General features: G+C 40.8%; 1 protein-coding gene across 6 annotated transcripts in view; it reads right to left on the minus strand.

Annotated features, from left to right (window-relative positions):
* The window catches only part of Musk (muscle associated receptor tyrosine kinase), a 93,189-nt gene that overhangs the window by 40,853 nt on the left and 33,436 nt on the right, over positions 1 to 18,900 (minus strand). For 3 of the 6 annotated variants that reach the window (XM_040737928.1, XM_040737915.1, XM_040737911.1), the window contains exons 6-7: positions 12,980 to 13,009; positions 6,542 to 6,666 (exon numbers count right to left, since the gene is read on the minus strand). In XM_040737928.1, coding sequence (XP_040593862.1) covers positions 6,542 to 6,666; positions 12,980 to 13,009 — 155 coding nt within the window. The remainder of the gene's footprint in view (positions 1 to 6,541; positions 6,667 to 12,979; positions 13,010 to 18,900) is intronic. The other 3 variants (XM_040737929.1, XM_040737927.1, XM_005085046.4) reach the window with 1 other exon arrangement.

The raw sequence follows: 18,900 nt of genomic DNA on the forward strand, positions 1-18,900 counted from the left end.
CATAAGTAGCCTGGTCTCTATGGCAAACAGATGAAGCAGAGGGAAATATCTTTAAGAGGGTATTGCATCCATACTAGCAAGAGAGCACAACCAGCCAAGAGTTTGGCTTGCTAGCATAAGCATCTGAGTTTGGTTTCCAGAATTCACACACACACACACACACACACACACACACACATACACGCACGCACGCACGCACGCACGCACGCACGCACGCACGCACGCACGTGCTCAGCGCTCGTAACTAAAATCTGATGTGTACTTGTAAATCCAGAGCAGGAGAAGCCCAGACAATTGACACTTTGAGGCTCACTTTCCTGCCCCTCCCCATGTGAAAATGCATTCAGGAATTTTCTGCTGAGTTCTTTGTTATCCTATTTCTCAGAAGCCCAACATCTTACAGGTACAAATTTCCGTGTCAAGGTCTAAGCAGCTGGACATCTTTAGACTCAGACTCTCCCTGATTTCACTCCAAAACACCAACAAGAAACAGACTGAGGTCTGAACTTCCGTGGTCAGTCAGCGTGCTTGGTGTGTTTTGCGTTTTCTGTCCTGTGTATGAGGATCGTCTCTTTCCAGTTTACAGAGGTGAAACAGTTGCTTTTCTTCTTTGCCAAGCCGGAGCCCTCCTTTGAGAAGAGAAGCTCTGCACCGGACTTCAGAGCAGTCCCCCAGTGCTACCTAGACTGCCCATCGTTTCCTGTTCACACCTAAGCATGCCATCCCTCAACACCTCCCTGAGGTCACCAGGTCACTGAAAACATGCCCCCACAGAAAGGAGAAGAGCCCTGCAAGCTGCCTGTCCTCTCCAGGGGGTTCTGACCCAACTGTTGAAATAGTTCAGTGGCCAGGCCAGGCCATCCGAAGCTCCCTAGTCAAGGATGGTGTGGCGTGGCTTCTAAGCGTTTTTCCTCCTGCGTCCAGAGGCCTCACTTGAGTCCCTCGGTGACTCATGCACAGCGGGCCTTGTTAGTCATAGTTTGAATTTGTTTTTCTTTCTTCATAGCTCACCACGACTAACAGTTTAGTATTTTTGATGGTCTAAAAATAAAAGCAACCCTCTGCCCTCTATTTGGATCGCTTTGCCCCCTCGCTGGGTTTTAAAAGATCAAAGGGAGGAGTTCAGATTATTGTTGTGACCTTTTACCAAGGTATGCTTAAAGACAGCGGCCCTGTAAGTTTATCTGTGGCCTGTATGGATTTGACCAAATTTGTACTGAAAATATTTTTAACATATGTTTATACTGAACACATATGAGATTTTTAAAAAAGCTGTCATTTATTCCCTAGACAAAACACTGTAACAATTATTTCTGTAGCATCTGTACCAAGAGATGATTTCAAGTGTAGAGAAGGGTATGTGCAAACATTGCACCATTGGACATAAGGGACTCAAGAGTCCAAGGTTTTTGTTACTTACGGAGGGTCCTAGAACCAATATCCCACAAAGGCCAACTGGACTTAACTCCAGTGATTATATCTGGCGTTTACAGCAAGGATGTTTCTGCCAAGTCTCTCAGATTACTTAACTAATGAAGGCAGAATAAATTCTCTTCTCTGGCTAGAGCATTCTTCCTTTCTGACAGTGATGACTTTTGCAAAAAGGTAGATGGATTTGTTAATCTTCTTAACGGCAGTAATTATTTCACTGAGTATGTTGCAAACAAAATACTATTCTTACACCTTATGTTACAGAAAAATATAACAAATATTTGGGGACCACAGAGATGGCTCAGTGATTAAAGCATGTACTGCTCTTGCCTAGGACCCGAGTTCGGGTCTCAGCACCCACATCACCATGGGCAGTGTACAGCTGCCTGTAGCTCCAGCTCCAGGGAATCTGATGCTGAACGCCCTGGGCACTTGCACTCATACACACACACACACACACACACACACACACACACATACACACACACACATGTTCATATAATTAAAACTAAAATAAGTCTTAGAGGCAGAAAAATAGAAAGTTCTATCAGACAGGACAACACCTGAGATAATGTACACCTGTACAACATTTGTGTGCAAGAGTACTACTCCATTCACAGTGCCATCTTGAGATAATCTACCTACAGCCATAGAGAGTCTGGTACCATCGTGACTTCACCTGAACACAGAAAGACCTTGAAAAGTATTCTGGCTTCAATGGCCCCTCATTATCAATACTTCCAGCTAGCTGGGAGTAAATACACCACGTAGCAGTTAAGGCACGTGCCAGTAAGGCCCATGCTCCTGGTGTTGCTATAATGGATATTGTTTGTTCTGTATCACAGAAAAATGGACACTGAGCTGAGAGGCATTTCCATGTCTTGTTACCATAGCCATAAATATTGTCCTCTTTCAAGCTGGCTACTGAATTTAAGACATGCCATATGTAATTATTTTGTTTTACCAGTTAATAATATAAAATGACTCCAAAGTTCACATGCTTGAAACCAAAATCATGTCCCATTAAAAATATGGGTGGAATATGGTTGTCTACAATAATATCAAAAAATACAATCTTCAAAATATATGTGCTTCCTGCTTAGTTTACAAAACTCTTTTAACAAAACTATCCGACTTCTATAAATTCTTAGGAATCATGTGTATTGGACAAAACAAGAGAGGAAGACAGTTTTTCTAAAATTTAAATGTCTAAATAACAGTTATTATTGGGATAACTTTCAATAAATATGGTTCTATAACATGCAGAGACTTTCTTTTTAAATTAGTAAGCTCCCAGGCATGGTGGCACATCCTGTTAACCCTAGTACATGTGCTGCAGAGGCAGGCAGATATCTGTGAGCTCTGGGACAGCCGGGTCTGCATAGTGAGTTCCAGGACAGCCAGGGCTACCCAGAGAAACCCCATCTCAGCAAAATAAAATAATAAAATGAAGAAACAATTTTTTAAAATACTAAACTCTCCTCTATTCCCATCAAATTGCTATATCCAATGTTGTAATAGAAAATAAATACTACTTGCCATGGCCAAGTTTATCTGACTACAAATTTCCATGAAAAAAAAAGAGTAACATTTCTGTGGGAAGAAAAGAGATGTGTCTTCATCAAGTTGGAGAACACTGCTTGACTTTCCTCTCCTCTTCGTCTCTGACTGCCCAGTGTTTTAGTTTGTGTAGGAGATATGGAACAGTCTCATCTTTTGTAGTGTTGTAGGCTTGTTGCCTTGTTGGGAGGTTAAGGTGACAAGCCCAGGCACATCACAGGCACCCTCTATGCAGCACCCTTAGCCAATTCTCTGATGCTTCCTGACTCTGCTGGGTGATTCTAAGTCTAGCCCAGCTGACTCCAGACTACTATCCATCACGGAGAGGCGTCTGCTGAACGGGAGTCCTAACAGACAGAATGCAGAGGAGAGAAAGCTAGCCTCCGGCGTAGATCAGAGGAAAATGCCCCAGAGTTTTAGAGATTTGCACTGCACCCTCTTCAACTTCAGACTCTCCACCAAAGGAAAATATGCAAGCTTGCCAGGTGATTCCATAAGGCTGGCCTAACGTTGGTTGACCTTGGGACATGATCCCGATAGCTCACTGAACGAAACAGCCTGCTCCCAGTTTAGAAATTAGATATAATAACCCAGGGCAGAAAATAGAGCAAGATGAAACGGCACAGTGAGACAAAAAAGGGGGGTGCTCTAGGGGGTGAAGGGATGGCACAGCGCGAGGGAATCAGCCATTGGCCGGGAGAATGCCAGGCTCTCCGACAGCTGATACAACTGACGAAGAACAATTATATTGATTTAAATTGCATCTGCGCCCAAAACAATGACAATATGTTTCTTTACCCCGTAAACAATGTTAAAACTGTGCTGGTTAGGTTTGTCTTTTGTTTCAGCAATTTGGCACGAGCTGGAGCCATCTGGGAAGGCTGAGCCTCAGTTGAAGAACAGTCTCTATGGTAGGCAACTCCTCGGCGGGTGGTCCAGGGGTGTATAAGAAAGCAGACTGAGAAAGCCATGGAGAGTAAGCCAATAGGCAGCACTCCTCCATGGTCTCTGCTTCAGTTCCTGCCTCCGGGTTTCTGCTTGAGTTCCTGCCTTGACTTTCTTTGATGGACTATAAGCTGTCAGCTTAAATAAAACCTCTCTCCCTCAAGTTGCGTTTGGTCACTGTTTTTTTTTTTTTATCACAGCAACAGAAAGCAAACTAAGATAAAGCCAAAAGTATATTCATGTCTAACACGAATGGACAACAGGCAATTTGGAGACTATTTCCCTTATACTGTGTGAAGGCGTGGTTGCTGGGATTGGTTTCATAAAGAGCTGAACAGCCAATAGCTAGGCAGGAAGAGGTATAGGCGGGGTCTTTAGGGCAGAGAGAGAACTCTGGGAAGAAGAAGGCAGATTTACCAGTCAGATGTAAAACCCACGAGCCATGTGGCAACACAGAAATGAATATAAATGGGCTAATTTAGGTTAGATGAGCTAGTGGAGGAAGCCTAAGCTAAGGCTAAGCTTTCATAATTAACAATAAGTCTCATGCCCTGATTTATGAACTGGAAACCCAGAAGAAAAGCCTGACTGCAAGGCAAAGCTTAAAAAATAGTCCTGCTTCATTTCCCTTTCTAGATACTAATAAACTGTTATAGATGAACCTTCATACTGAAAAGAAATTTAACCCATACAAAAAATTACAGAGTGTCATTCTTCCTCTGAGATGCTTTCCAACCTCAGAAAGTCTGAAATTTCTTTTGGTCGTCTTTAAGAAGCGAGAAGAAAAATTCAAATGTAGCAGTCATAAAGTATAGGGAACAATCAGGTACAATAAGGAAAGGTCTAAAATCACTAGGTATCGGGATCACGTCAGTGTGAGCTGTAAGTGAAACAGTCCACTTGAAAGTATTGCATCTAAGCTATAATCACCAGGTGTATCCAAGAGCTTCAGACATGAAGTGGTCCAACATTAGAGGTAGATCCTGACAGAATTAAGCAAAAAAAAATCATTTCCAGAGGAAAGTACCACCCTCCAGCCCTCAGATTAGATGTCTTATACCTTCCATGTACAATGAGTAGTGGCGAATGAGAAACACCTAGACACACAAGGAAGCAACGCACAAAGAAGAAGAGTCATGAGTCAGTAGACAGTAGAAATAGACTTGCAATTGAGTCCCATGTCAGACAAAGTGATAATGACATGATAAATGATAATGTCATGATAAAGTCATGAGTCAGTAGACAGTAGAAATAGGCTTGTAATTGAGTCCCATATCAGACAAAGTGAAGCAGGAGCTGCCTCAGGGACCTCTGCAGGCTCTTCTGACTCACCGTGGTCATTGCACCCCTTACCTATACATTCACTCATCTATAACCACACTAACTTCTTCGATGCTCCTCAATCAGACATGGCTGTACCCTCGTCTTGGAGACTTTGTCCAGTAATCTTCCAGCAACTATCCATGTAGCCTCCCCAGTCATCATACCCAGACCTCTGTCTGCCAAGTTGTCTTTGTCTCCATTAGATTCAACCTCTCCATTGAAACTGGAATCTTTCTCCTAAATGCCCAACTTCCTGTCCCATTTCCAGCTTTATGTTTACTACTTTTGTCATAGTTGACACAATCTCCACATACAATATGCATTTTCCCTCTGATTTTATTCTCTGTACTTTTCCACCAGAATGGCGGCTCTTTGACACCGGGGATGGTCTCCCATTTTGCTTGCTCTTGTTTCCACTGGTCCTAGAATAATACTTGATACTCAGATGCTTGCAACACGTGTTTGTAAAGTGAATGGATGAACATGTGCATGTAAAGTGCTTAGAAGAGGGCCTGGCTCAAAATAATCATGTAATCACATTAGTTATTATTATTATGAGTCACTATTACAAATGAAGAAAATGTATTGAGCTGGTATAGATGGGCTGTAATTCTAGATTGTTTTCCATTAAAGTGATCTCTACCAGTAAACTAGTCTTTTCCTGGTACACTTTAAGAAAATTATTTCAGTTGTGGCAAAGACTTGCAAACCTTTCTCTTTTACACACAAAAAAAGCAAAGCAAGCATTCTATTTTTTTTCATGGTACAGGGGAAGACGCAAACTCCCAGGGTTCAATGCCAGTGGTTTATGGGACTAAAGATGGCTTTAAACACTCATACAAGGAGGGCCAGTGACATAGACAGGAATGGTAACATTACATTGCAGTTACTTTTCTATTGCTGTGATAAAAATACTATGACAATATCAATTTATAAAGGAAAACGTTTAACTTGGGGCTTATGGTTTCAGAGGGGTAGAGTCCATGATGGTGGAGCAAAGGTATGATTTTAAGAATAGTTGAAAACTTACATCTTGATCCACAAGTTGGAGAACAAGAAAGTGACAGAGGGAGTAGCCTTTTGAAACCTTAAACCCTCCCCCAGTGACACACTTCCTCAAAAATCCACACCTCCTAAGTCTTCTCAAACAGTTCCACCAAACATATGTGGCTATGTGAGCTGCTTTCATTGGAATTACCACACACTAAAGGTATATGCTATGTCCAGAAATTCATTGCCAGTGGGCCTTCCCCCAAAGGATCCCCGAGCACAAGGTACTCACAGCATTTCCGTTTTCAATCCAGCTGATGGTGGGGACAGGAATGCCTATTGCTGTGCAGCGTAGGGTTACAAAGGAACCAAAGGTGACATTGTGGGACTCGGGAGCACGCAGGATTCTTGCAAAAACTGTTAAGAAGACAACGGGCATGAATGACTGTCCTTTTGAAATAGCTAAGCAGAATAGGACTTCGAAAACTGCAGTCATGTGTTGTGTCCCTGAATGCAATCAATCTTTCAGTGTCGCTATGCTTGGTCTCCATGCTCTTTGGTCTATGATCTTCCATTTCTCACCACCTCAGGACACACTGAGCTTATTCCCAACACAGAAGCTTCCCTTTGCTGTCTCTCAGTCTAGAACACTCATGCTCATGTCTTCATGTGATGGGTTCCTTATATGTATAACTCAGGAATCATTTAAAGGACCTACTCTTAGTAACCATCCAGCACATAGCACAAATTCCCATTCAGCTTTGTCTTTCTGTTTTATGACCTCTACAAACTGCTATCTTCTATTTCCTTAGTTCCCATTTATCTATTCTTCAGCTCTTACATGAGATTGTCTTAGTCTATTTTGTTTACTCCTGGATTAAGTGCCCAGAAACATTCAGGATCAAAATGAGCACAGGGCACTATTTTAGTGAATTAAAGAAAAGATTAATATTTAAACCCTCAACTCTACCATAGTTGGGAGAACAAATCCAAATATATCACACATTTCAGAGAATGGAATGATGTACTGGGGGAAAGGAATATTTTAAATTAATGTGAGGAGGGGAGTGAGTCTTTTGCATCCCTTAACTCTACAAATCTTCACCAATTTAAAAAAAATCAGTCATTCAGAGTTAACAGTTTTACCTCAAATTAAAGAGAGAGGTGGAAACTCAGAATGAATTGGAGAGCAGCATTTGCAAGATCGACTAGATTTTTACTCTTCTTTTATAAGCTGAATTCCCATTAATTTAATTTTCTTCCCCAGAGTAATAACTGTGATGGTAATAAGCTTGGTCTCAGGTCTTGGTGTCAAATCCAATGTTCTTTTAAGCTATTATGAAATCTTTTTGTTTTCATATTATATTGTCAACATATTTTATGCTCTCTTCTGTTGTTTGCTAGGGCATAAGCCCAGAGAATGACAGGAATTCTAAAACCTAATTAGCACACACTTTGAAATTTAGTTCTTCTAGTTCACCGAAATCCATGGAGTTTGAGACAGAAAATAAACAGAACAATCATACCAAGGCTAGAACTTGTCAGGAATATTTCTGACTTTCGATAAATTCTTTATAAGGTTATGTAATTCAATGGTATAAAAATGCAATCATTCTTGACAACTGGGTCTTTGGTGCAATTTTAAATTAACTTGACTTCCTATCTTTTGATACTGAGAATTCTAAAACATGCATTATTTATCACATCATTTGTGCTCATTGCAAAATCTCTGATGGTCCATCTTAAATTTGTAAATGTTGTACCCAAAATCCAGGAGAACAGAAAAGTAACAAAAGTGTCATGTTAAACATAACAGTGGTTAACAAATAATTTTTAAAAGAAATGTATTGAATGTCTAGCATGCAGATGAACTTGCCTCTTAAAACCAAACCTGAGGGCTAGAAGTGTAGTTCAATTGGTAGAGTAATTGCGTAGGCTATACAAAGCCTTGGATTCAGTTCCCAGAACTATAAAAACTAGATGGTTGTAGTAGCCTATGTCTGTAATCCTAGCACTGAGGACTCCAAATCTTCCTGCCTCCTCAACTACATGGGAGTTTGAGACCTTCCTGGTCTACATAAAAAATAATAATAGCAACAAGAATAAACTGACTTTAGAGAATCCTGGGGTCTAATTAAACATGCAACATAAATCAGAGTTCAGGAACACAGTAAACAATGCCCTGGAGACCATGTCATCGGATCTAGAATGCAGGAAACTTAAAATGGCAAATTATTTAGTTGCCTCTACCAATAAATATCAGGAGGGGAGAAATCTGTTACCAGCTGAAGGAGGCTTAAGGGCCATATCATCCAAGTGCTCTTCTTGGATTCTTGTTTTCCCAACTAAATCTGAGTTCACAGGTTGTGTGCTTTTGATGGCCAGACCCAGGCCAGCATGCATTCTAGCAGGGGTCATTCACGTACCCGTCTTGTTTCCTGGTGATTGTAATGAGACCTAGACCACGCCACACAGCCGATCCCATTTGTAACACGTGGCTGGAATAGTGCATGCAGGGACTGGCAGTACAGCTTTCGAGTTGAGTCACTATAATTAGTACCACATGGGGCCTACTGCCTCTGAGCAGTGAAAACAAAGAGATGCTTTGGAGACTTGGAGTTGGATCATTTTAGTATCATTCATATTAGAATAGTGTTCTAATGACTTGATTATGCCCTTGGATTTGAAACGAGGGCCTTTTGGATGAAGATTAGGACAATAAAAAAATGGAGAAATAGGAAATCTAGATGATTTCTCCTGTTTTGATTTATAGAGGCAAATGTTTTAACTTGGGAACTTTGATTTCTTCTTGGAAATTTAGTGACCAGGGTTGGGTTTACTGTGTTCTGATTTACAGCTTTTCCTTTTCTTTTGGCTGTTATTGCATTGTGTGGGTTGTCATTTAGGCTCCTTGCAAAACCCTTGATGATCTATTTTGCACAACACAGCTAAGCAGAAAGTGAGATTGTGACTAAGCCAGCCAGCTATTCTTGCACAGTTCATCATGATTTTGAACTCAATTGATTCCCCATATTCCTTCATCCAGAACTTTCTAGGGGCTCTGTTTGGTAACTATAGATGGGTACTATTAGCTCAATGAATATGAAACTGCTAATAAATATTTGTTCTCTCCAAAGTGGGCTTCATCATTAATAACAGTGTGCTGAGAGAAGAAAATGATTTGAGATTAAGCAAAGCTAGTCCATCCCACACTGTTAGGTTCTCTCCAAGAGGTAAGACTCAGCCCCCATTTTCAGTATTGAAGGCATCTTCAACCCTTCCTTTAACTTTTCCCCTATTCCCAAAAGAGGTTCTATATGCCATGCATGTCTTTTGGCTTGCATTGAGATGTCTAGTTATCATACCCCCTCACTCTGTTTATGTTTCATCATAATACTTAGCATCACTTGACAACTGTGGGTTTCTTTATGTATTTGTGCCTTGATTGTCCTCTCCCTGAGATGGACACATTGCAAGGTCTGACTTTGCTTTGTTCATTACTGTAGGCTGACTTATGTATATGCTTGTCTGTGTCTATCTCCAGATGTGCTCTGTTACAGGCTAAGTAATCAATACATATTTATTAAATGATTGGGTGATCGAGCAAGGGACTTTCATGGTGAGATCAGGCAAACGATGTTATCTGTAATATGTTTGTCTTAGCCCTGCTAGATCACCATTCTCTTGGCTGTCCTACCTATAAGAAGGGAAAGAGCTTGCCATGTGGTTGAAAGTTTACCAGGTCAGGATTTGTCTACCTAAACATTAAGATGTGAAATGTGCAACACAGGGAAGATAAGAATGAAAACATAGAAGTTTCGTTAAAGTCCTTGTTAGCTGGACTAGAAGGTTTTGTTTTTCAATCCAGCTTCATCAGCAATGAAGCTCATGTGTTTTTACCCATCTGTATTTGTTTCCAGTTCTAAATATGAAAGGTGAAGATGGGCTGAGAGAAATTCCAACCATTTAACAACCATCAACAACAATACCAGCAGCTGCAATCAACAATAAAAGTCAGACTAGCTCCATCCCCTGCAGTAATGAACTTGGATATAGCTCATAGTAAATCCCATTGTGTTAGCGGGTAGCCACAAACAGAAATGCATTCTAGGTCAGCAGTCCAAAGCACAATGAGATCTGTTTCTTATCCAATAAAGTGAACATCAAAGTCCTCATTTTGTAATTTATTTTCATGCAAGAAAATGTTTTGTTATATAAACAAGTAAACTGCTGAATAGGAGTTTGAAATTATTTAATAGTTTGGGGAAATTTTATAACTATTCTGATGTTATACCACTCCTCTTGGTACAGATAATCTCATTTATCACTGTCAGCCTCCTTATTCTCTCTGTCTCATTCATGTTCCCATGGGCAAGTGTGGTATTATTCACCGGCACCATGAAAAACAGACACAGGCAAAACTCCTTGGTTTTTTAGTTAGGGAATCTATTCACACACTTTGGATTTTATGTCTCTTGGACAAATTTTCAAACCTATCTGAAGGTTGGGAATCGGACATCAAAATTGGGCTTAAGCAGCCATTGACTTCAAAGTTGTTTGTAACAAACACGCTGTACTCTCTGTCACCACCCTGGACACCACCATTTTTCAAGTTACTTTCAGATCTATAGCCAGTCCCGTGGTTGTTGTTTTAAAGGGTGGTCTGTATTCAGGGCAAAAGGCCATCATACAGCCTGAAATTATTCTTGTAATGTCACGGAAAAGTCAGGAGCCAGGAGACCTAGGCCGAGTCCAGAAATGACAGATGACTAGAGCTAGTGGGTATAGTGTAGCCCTTTTCTTGGTTGGAGGGCAGTTCAAAAAGGTTTCTGAAGTTTGGACCATTTCTATTTCTGAGTGTTATTGCAAAGGATGCAGTGACAGCCCGTGATTTTTTATTTTGTCTTACTCGTTCCCTTCTGAATTATTTCCTACCCTCCCTTGAAGAGGCTTTTTTGTTTGTTGGCTTGTTTGTTTGTTTTTTAAAGTTTCAAACAGCCAGTGGCTGGCAGGAGCAAAGGGAGAAGGCAGCCGACTGACCCAGAGCACCAGCTCGAATGCTTTTACTTGATTTGTGTTGTAAACCACCTATTACCTAGAAGGAGGAAAACATTTCAAGTGCGGGCTAGGCGTCCCTTACTGTTTAAATCTAACTGTCCTCCGCATGTCTGTGTGATAGAACACTTTGTCTGCAACTGGCCAGGCTGCTTTGGGAGGTTTGGGATTCCTCGTTTTTTGAAGATGTGTCCTATTATTTTAATTATGTGTACATGTGTGGGTATGTGTGTGGTATGTGCACCTATGAGTGCAGGTGCCTGAGGAGTCCAGAAAAGGATGTAGGATTCCCTGGAGCTGCAGCTAGAGGCAGGTGTGAGCCTCCCATTGTGAACAAGACTCCGGTCCTCTGTAAAAGCAGTACACGCACTTTAACCACTGAGCCATTTCTCTAGCTAAGGGTCTGGATTCTTCAGGATGTGTAGGTTAGCTAGCAGACCCTGACAATTGTATGAATTTTGTGGTACTAGTTCAAGCTCTCTGCTTCCTGATCCGCTGTGATGCCAGGAGTTGTCATTTCACACTCTTGAAGCTACAGATGGAGTGCAGCGGTGTCTTCCCTGCCAAGATGGCTTGCATTCCCTGGATCTCTAATGAAACCTGTCTTTATTAAAGCTACTCCTGTCATTAGTTATCTCGTCATGGCAATGATATACATATTATGCTATATATATATATAGCTAACCAAGTGATCCTAACATGAAATTTAAAAATCCAAAACCTTTGCAGTGCCAACATGACTCAACAAGTTTCAGTCTGAAGCATGCTAGATAGACTTTATGTCTTCAGATTTGGGATGCTCAGCTGCTCAAGTCTGAGCAGACACTCCAGAATGTGAAAAACTCTGAAACCTGAAACACTTCTGACCCCAAGCATATGAGGCAAAGGGTGCTGAATCTATTCTATTTGTGCCTGTAAAATGAGAAAACCTCATTTTAAATGATAGCAAACTGTGTGACCTGAGGACTTGTGGTTTTTACCCTCAGATGATCATAGTGTGGGTGAGTAAAGTATGAAGCACAGCCTTAGGTAGACAAGGTGACTTCACGATGGGAAGACTTGTACGTGAGGGCTTTCCCAGACAAATTTCATTTCCAGCTGCTTTTCTCTTCCTGAATATATTTCATGAAATATACTCTGCCATGTCAATTAAAATAAAACCACCTTTTAAAAGTCAAGTGAATTCTTTTCATTTTTAAAAACCATTTTATTTTTGTTGAACCAGAGAAAAATGCATTAAACCCCTCCTTGAATCGAAATGTTGGGAACCAAACACCTAAGTCAGCACCTTGAAGATTTAACAGTTCTCCAAAATTTTAACACATACACCTAGAAGAAGTTTCTAATTTCTGACCTGTGTGAGTTAATCCTCTTGTCTGTTCCTTTCATTTAATTTCATGCTGTGATTTTTAGAATTTGGAATGCATGATTCCAGTACATCTCTGGATTCAATATTTCCTAAGACATGTGACTGGTCAATAACCCAAGTCTATAGGGAAGCAGCCCATCTTCAGGGGCCCTATTGAAGGCTTTGGCTTCCTGTTCCCACAGGTCAGTTGTCGTTTCTTGGCAAAAGAACAACACTTAAGGTCAGGAAAATAAGCCGCTGAAATAAACTTTGCATGTAAAAAAAAAAAAAAAGAAGCAGCAAGGGGGAAATAAGGTGGGGAAATACCTTTTGTGTCCTGCTCAGGTTCACTGTCTTCTGTTAATACAAAGAGGACAAAACGGACACACACACAACAAACACAAACAAAACAATGCATCGTGAGAAGGGATATCTTAGACTGCAACCAGTGTGCACAATTCGTTAGAACCTATTCGTTTCTTATTTCAATAAGAAACAAACGCCATGTGAAGGGAAAGTGCTGACCTTTTTTTGTAAGCAGACTCTCCCATGGCATAAGATTCCAAACTGTAGCCAGGCAGTATTATTCAGAAAATAAACTACGCATACCCGAAGACGTAGCTCACTCATGCCGTTTTGTTTCAGTGTAGACAAGGACAATCCCCCTCTTTCTTTCAAGGCAACACAGTCCCTACTATTCTAGTGAATTCTGTTCCTCTGCTAGCTTGGCTTCTCGTCTTACCAGGCCCTGCTGTGAAGTCGGTGGTGTGGACTGTGGGATCTCAGCTATCATTTCTATGGCAATAGACTTGTGTTGTGGTAAACAGGGGATTAGGGGGTTTCTGCAGATCCAAGGCCTACCCCAGCGAAGATCTGCAGCTCTCATTTAACCCCCAGAGGCAGCTAAGAGAGTAGAGAAGAAAAAAGCATTCTGGGGACAGACTAGCTAAGGTTGCTGTGGAAGAAAGTGAAAAAAAATAAATAAATATGCAAAAGAAAAGGAAAAAAGAAGAAAACAAAACAAAAGCATCTAAAACTCTCGGTTGGATAGAAATGATTGAGAATTTCTACTTTTAGAATCCTTAGGCAAGAAACAAATCAGTTGTTCTAAAACATTTACTCTGACTACATTACATGCAAACACCCACACAGAGCCCTAATTTCCTTTCCCAGAGCTTATTTGTTGAAAACTATTTAGAACGTTTTAAGAATTAGCTAAAGAGAAGTCAGTTTCTCTCTCTCTCTCTCTCTCTCTCTCTCTCTCTCTCTCTCTCTCTCTCTCTCTCTCTCTGTCTCTCTCTCTCTCTTTCTCTCTCTCTCTGTGTGTGTGTGCGTGTGTGTGTGTGTGTGTGTGTGTGTGTGTGTGTGTGTGGAAAAAATAGTGATGCCATTGGTCACCACTGCTTCTGACAAGGAAGCTTTGTACCTTGCTTCACGAATGGCATGTGTCTCGACACAGGTCATATACCACACGCTGACTCCCACCCCCTTATCTCTGTGATTGGACGTCATTGATGTGACTGGGCCTGCTTTAAATTAAAAAAGATCTAAGACTCAGGGATATACTTCCACAGACAGATTCAGGTATGAAACGTCTGCATTCAGGTATCACACTGACATCTCCATCTCATACTCCATACCCAATCCCCTTAAAGTGAACCGTGTCTAAAATCTCCTCTTAGATTTGACTCTGTCTGAACTCTCCTGCATTTAGCTTTATTTTCTTGCTTTAAGAATCCAGGCTAGGGACTACTTAGAGTTTATAAACTGATGCTAATACATTAAAGGGTGTGTGGAGGTTGTCTATTACATGAACCTTGAATCTAGATGAAGAAAATGTTTTTTATGGCATTCCTAACAGCACCAGGTAAAGAATACGTGTTTGTTTCTCCTTTACTAGACAACTTGGAAACTAGAGTCCCTGTTTTGCTTTTGTTGCATTTTTATTGTCTGTCTTGTTTTGGGACAAGGTCTCACTGTGTATCCTAGGCTATACTTAGAGCTCTGTCCCCCTTCCTGAGAGCTAGGACTTTAGGTATGTTCTACCATGCCTAGGAAGAGTCCCTGCTTCTGTCTCAGTCATTACCAGAAGAGATAAACAGAGATCCATCGTTGGGCCACACTGAGTCTGACAAATTATGGAAGGATGTTCCCACCAGACACACACTGCAGCCAAACAGAACCAGCCAAAGAGATGCATCAGTGTCTGTGACTTGCTGATTTCCAAAGAGCAAGCTTAGAGGTTGGCCTGGGAATTTCACTTTTATACACACACTATCCTTTCCATGCATAGATGCAAATGTCTCCAAATGTCTCCCATGCTTTGTCATTAATACGCACACATATAAATACATGCAGACACAACTGAGGTCATCTTAGAGAAAACGATGAATGGCTAACTAATGAGAACCTACTGAAGCTTGTATGCACTCTGTGGGTCATCATACTGGCCATTTCAAGGTTAGATTGCAGCCCTAAATTCTCCTGGTGACCCAGGTGTCCATAGGGATTCCTTGCAAATTCTGAACTTGCTTTCTGACAGTTTTGAAAGTCCCATCTCATGGACTTCATTCCAATATAATTGTTAAACTCTTATCTAATTGTTTTGCACATTGTACTATGTCTTGTCTTCCAATAGATTTTTAATCTTCTGTGGAAGGCATACTATTGGAAACAGGGTTAGCAATAAACACCCATTACCGTTTTTTACTTCCTTGAAGTACAGAATTGTCTCTTAAAGAAAATAAATGGAATATTATCATTCTTTAAAAGTTCTATGTTATTTGTTTAAGGGTTGACTCGCCTTCTGCTTTCTTAGACTAGTCCAGGAGGGCAGTTAGGATGTGCAATCAGTACCCGCCTTGACTGACACGGTCTATTCACTTTACTTCAACAGTCACGTTCAGTATCACTCAACTATTTTCTTCAATATGTTCATTTATAGGGAACACAGGATCATTTTAGCAACTTATTTTGACCTATTCTTTTTTTTTTAAGTTTTTCGAGACAGGGTTTCTCTGTGGCTTTGGAAGCTGTCCTGGAACTAGCTCTTGTAGATCAGGCTGGTCTCGAACTCACAGAGCCTGCCTCTGCCTCCTGAGTGCTGGGATTAAAGGCGTGCCCCACCGACGCCCGGCCTTGGCCTATTCTTTAAAAAGAAAATGGAGAGAAATATATCCTAAGCCATTCTCCTTATACTTACTACCCATAAGACCTGTTCCCACTTCTACTTACTGGGTGAGAAAAAACAAGTTTCCAGATGTAATAGCCACAGTTCCTCATCCTCATTATTAAACTTCCTTGGATCTTTGTGTTAGTTACTCAGAATTCACTAATATACATTTCCATGGGTATATATCTCCATATTTTCATTTGTAGTTGCGCCATATGGTCAGCCAACTGACGCCACTGAAAATCACAAGTATTTGCCACTCAATTTTATTTGTTTTCGTATTAAGGTCTATCTCCCCAAATTCATCTATGTGTGTGCATCTGTGAGGTTATTCACCAGTTCATCAGATGAAGAGAACATTGGAAGGGTTATCGAAAATTATTCAGGAAGAGGGAAAGTGAAGATCCCCTGAGAAAAGATAAAAGGGATAAACTTAGTAAAATCACACAGGTCGTGTAGACCCTGTGGTGTGAATGAAGAACCAGAAAAAAAGCAGACCAAAGCATGAAGACAGCCTGAAGCCTCCTGGCCTCGAGAGCTCCGGAGAGGAGCCAGGAAGGTAACAGGAATTTGACTGGTGTAGTTGAGGTCCCAGAGAGCTGAACACACACACACACACACATTATCCTCTCGTCCTGGTTAGATGGCACTGAGACCTCCTGCTTCTGGAAAGGCATTGTCATGAGAAAAAGTATGAAAAGAAGGCAACGTTCACTTGGAGGAGAAGCCAGCTGTGGCCTGGCCAGCTCTGTTGGAGTGTATTAGGTAATTCAGAGAAGTCTGAGCAATAGTCAAGGCCTGAAATCATGAAGGGAAAGAATCCGACATGCGTGAGATGCGACTTTGAGCATGAACATTTTGGAGCTTCCGGGTCTCCTTACAATTACTACCCGTAAGACCTAGTCTTTTTTTTTTTTTTTTTTTTTTAGGTCAGTGACTAGGACCCAATCAACACAAATGACAAAGCAGCCTCTCTGCCTGGGTTATCTGGTTTCAAGTCCGCACTGTACAATAAACTTACAGTGGGTGTTCCTACTACAAAAGATGTTATTGTGTGTGTGTGTGTGTGTTCCTGTACTTGCATTGCCTGTTCATATGCCAGCTAAAGTTCCCTCTGCTTTCTAGGTGGATAAAAAGCATGCCTATAACTAGCACTTCCTCTTTTCACACAATAAAACGCACCCTCACGTCTTACTCAGTCCACGAAACAGAATTTCCATGAGGATGGAATTGCATCTCAACCCTTTTGGCAGGGCCCAATGTATAAGACGATACAAAATCATAGCACGGTGGCTATATTTGAGGGAGCGCTGAGTTCACAATTCAAAATCATCTCATTAGAGCTAACACATAGCAGCAGTAGTAGTAAGAATGTCAACACTAAACTAGTATCTCAGTCAACAAGAAAATAGGAAAAACACACTAGAAAGGCAGAAATTGTTGAGTCTCAATTCTCCCAATAGCAGTTGATGTCTGATGATAGATAGATAGATAGATAGATAGATGGATAGATAGGTAGATAGATGGATAGATAGGTAGATAGATGATAGATAGATGATAGACAGATGATAGATAGAAAGATAGATAGATAATAGATAGATAGATGGATAGCTAGATAGGTAGATAAATGATAGGTAGATAGATGATAGGTAGATAGATGATAGGTAGATAGATAGATGATAGATAGATGATAGATAGAAAGATAGATAGATGATAGATAGATAGATAGATAGATAGATAGATAGATAGATAGATAGATAGATAGCGGTGTCTTCCTGAGGTTGAGAGTGAGCAACTCATTGCTTGAAAACAAAGGCAAGGATGAGGTGCCCTTCCTTGGGAGAGGAAGGTGGAGCATTCACAGTATTGCAGAATTCGGGTACCTGTGGAACTTCTGGGTTGGACATTTCAGATTGGGGTTCTAAATTCTGCTCATAATATCTTTATTAGGAAAAACGAACTGGGAAGCTTTCTGAGGGAAACCTTCAAAATTACGGGAAAAATATTTTAAAGGAAGAATAATTAGGAGTGACAATCCATAATTTCATGGGACACTGGGAATAAAAATGCTAAGAAATCTAATGCAAATAGTAACTAGGCGATAAACCACTCTGGAAGAAGATAAAACATTACAAAAAGATAGTGCAAACCTCAACAAATAAGCCGTGGCATTAGAAGGTATGGACAGTGACGAAATGAAAGGCCAAGTTCAAATACAAATTAGCAATAGTGAGGAAAGCAATGCAAATGCTAGGAATTAAAACACAGCAAAAGTTTCTAAAAGAAAAAATAGAATAGCTAAAATTCATGTGCACACGACACATACAATGAATTTGGACTTGGCTAAGGCTGATTGAAGAATCAGTGAAAAAGAAGTTGATACTTTAGAAATTGTGAAGCCTTCAGTACGTACAGATGGGGGAGGGCATGAAAGACCAGGAAGATGGTAGAAGAGATTCTAGACTCTCCTGACATCACAAGATCATGAAAGATTCAGAAGAGCGGAAGGGCAGAGGGGCGGTGTGTGAAGAGATAATGTTGGAACTGCCTCAACTTGTAGCAACATCTAGATCTCCAGGAGCACTAAGCATCTGTGTGGTGATGGGTTTCTGATTTCAACAGTCACAACTACAGTGCTTCCAATGACCCAGATGTTTAGTGCTTCTAGGGATCTAAATGTTGCTACAAGTTGAAGCCCATGGCTTTTTAAAATCAGAAACTGACCATCACTTGTGAGGCTTCTAGAAATGTACTGCAGGCAACACAACCTAGATGGCAGAATAAGATGATTTTGCTTAGGTCTCAGGGCTCTTTATTTATAGAAATGCTTGAGAACATCTTAGTCATTCTGACTGGGAGTAGAACTATAAGTCACTTAGGGAGTGAGTGTGTAGGAAGATTCATAAAAACAAGCTGACATTTGTGTTTTGAACTGTGATGTCCCCAAGGAAAAGAAAGTTGCCTGGTTTCTCTGCCTCACGAGCACGTTGAATTTAATGACTCATTTCTAACAACTAGAAGGTGGCAGGAGTAACTATGGCTTCAGAGTCTGTACTGTTAAAAAGAAAAAAGAAAA

Source organism: Mesocricetus auratus, unplaced genomic scaffold, assembly GCF_017639785.1.
Source record: "Mesocricetus auratus isolate SY011 unplaced genomic scaffold, BCM_Maur_2.0 Super-Scaffold_6730, whole genome shotgun sequence".
Taxonomy (NCBI): domain Eukaryota; kingdom Metazoa; phylum Chordata; class Mammalia; order Rodentia; family Cricetidae; genus Mesocricetus; species Mesocricetus auratus.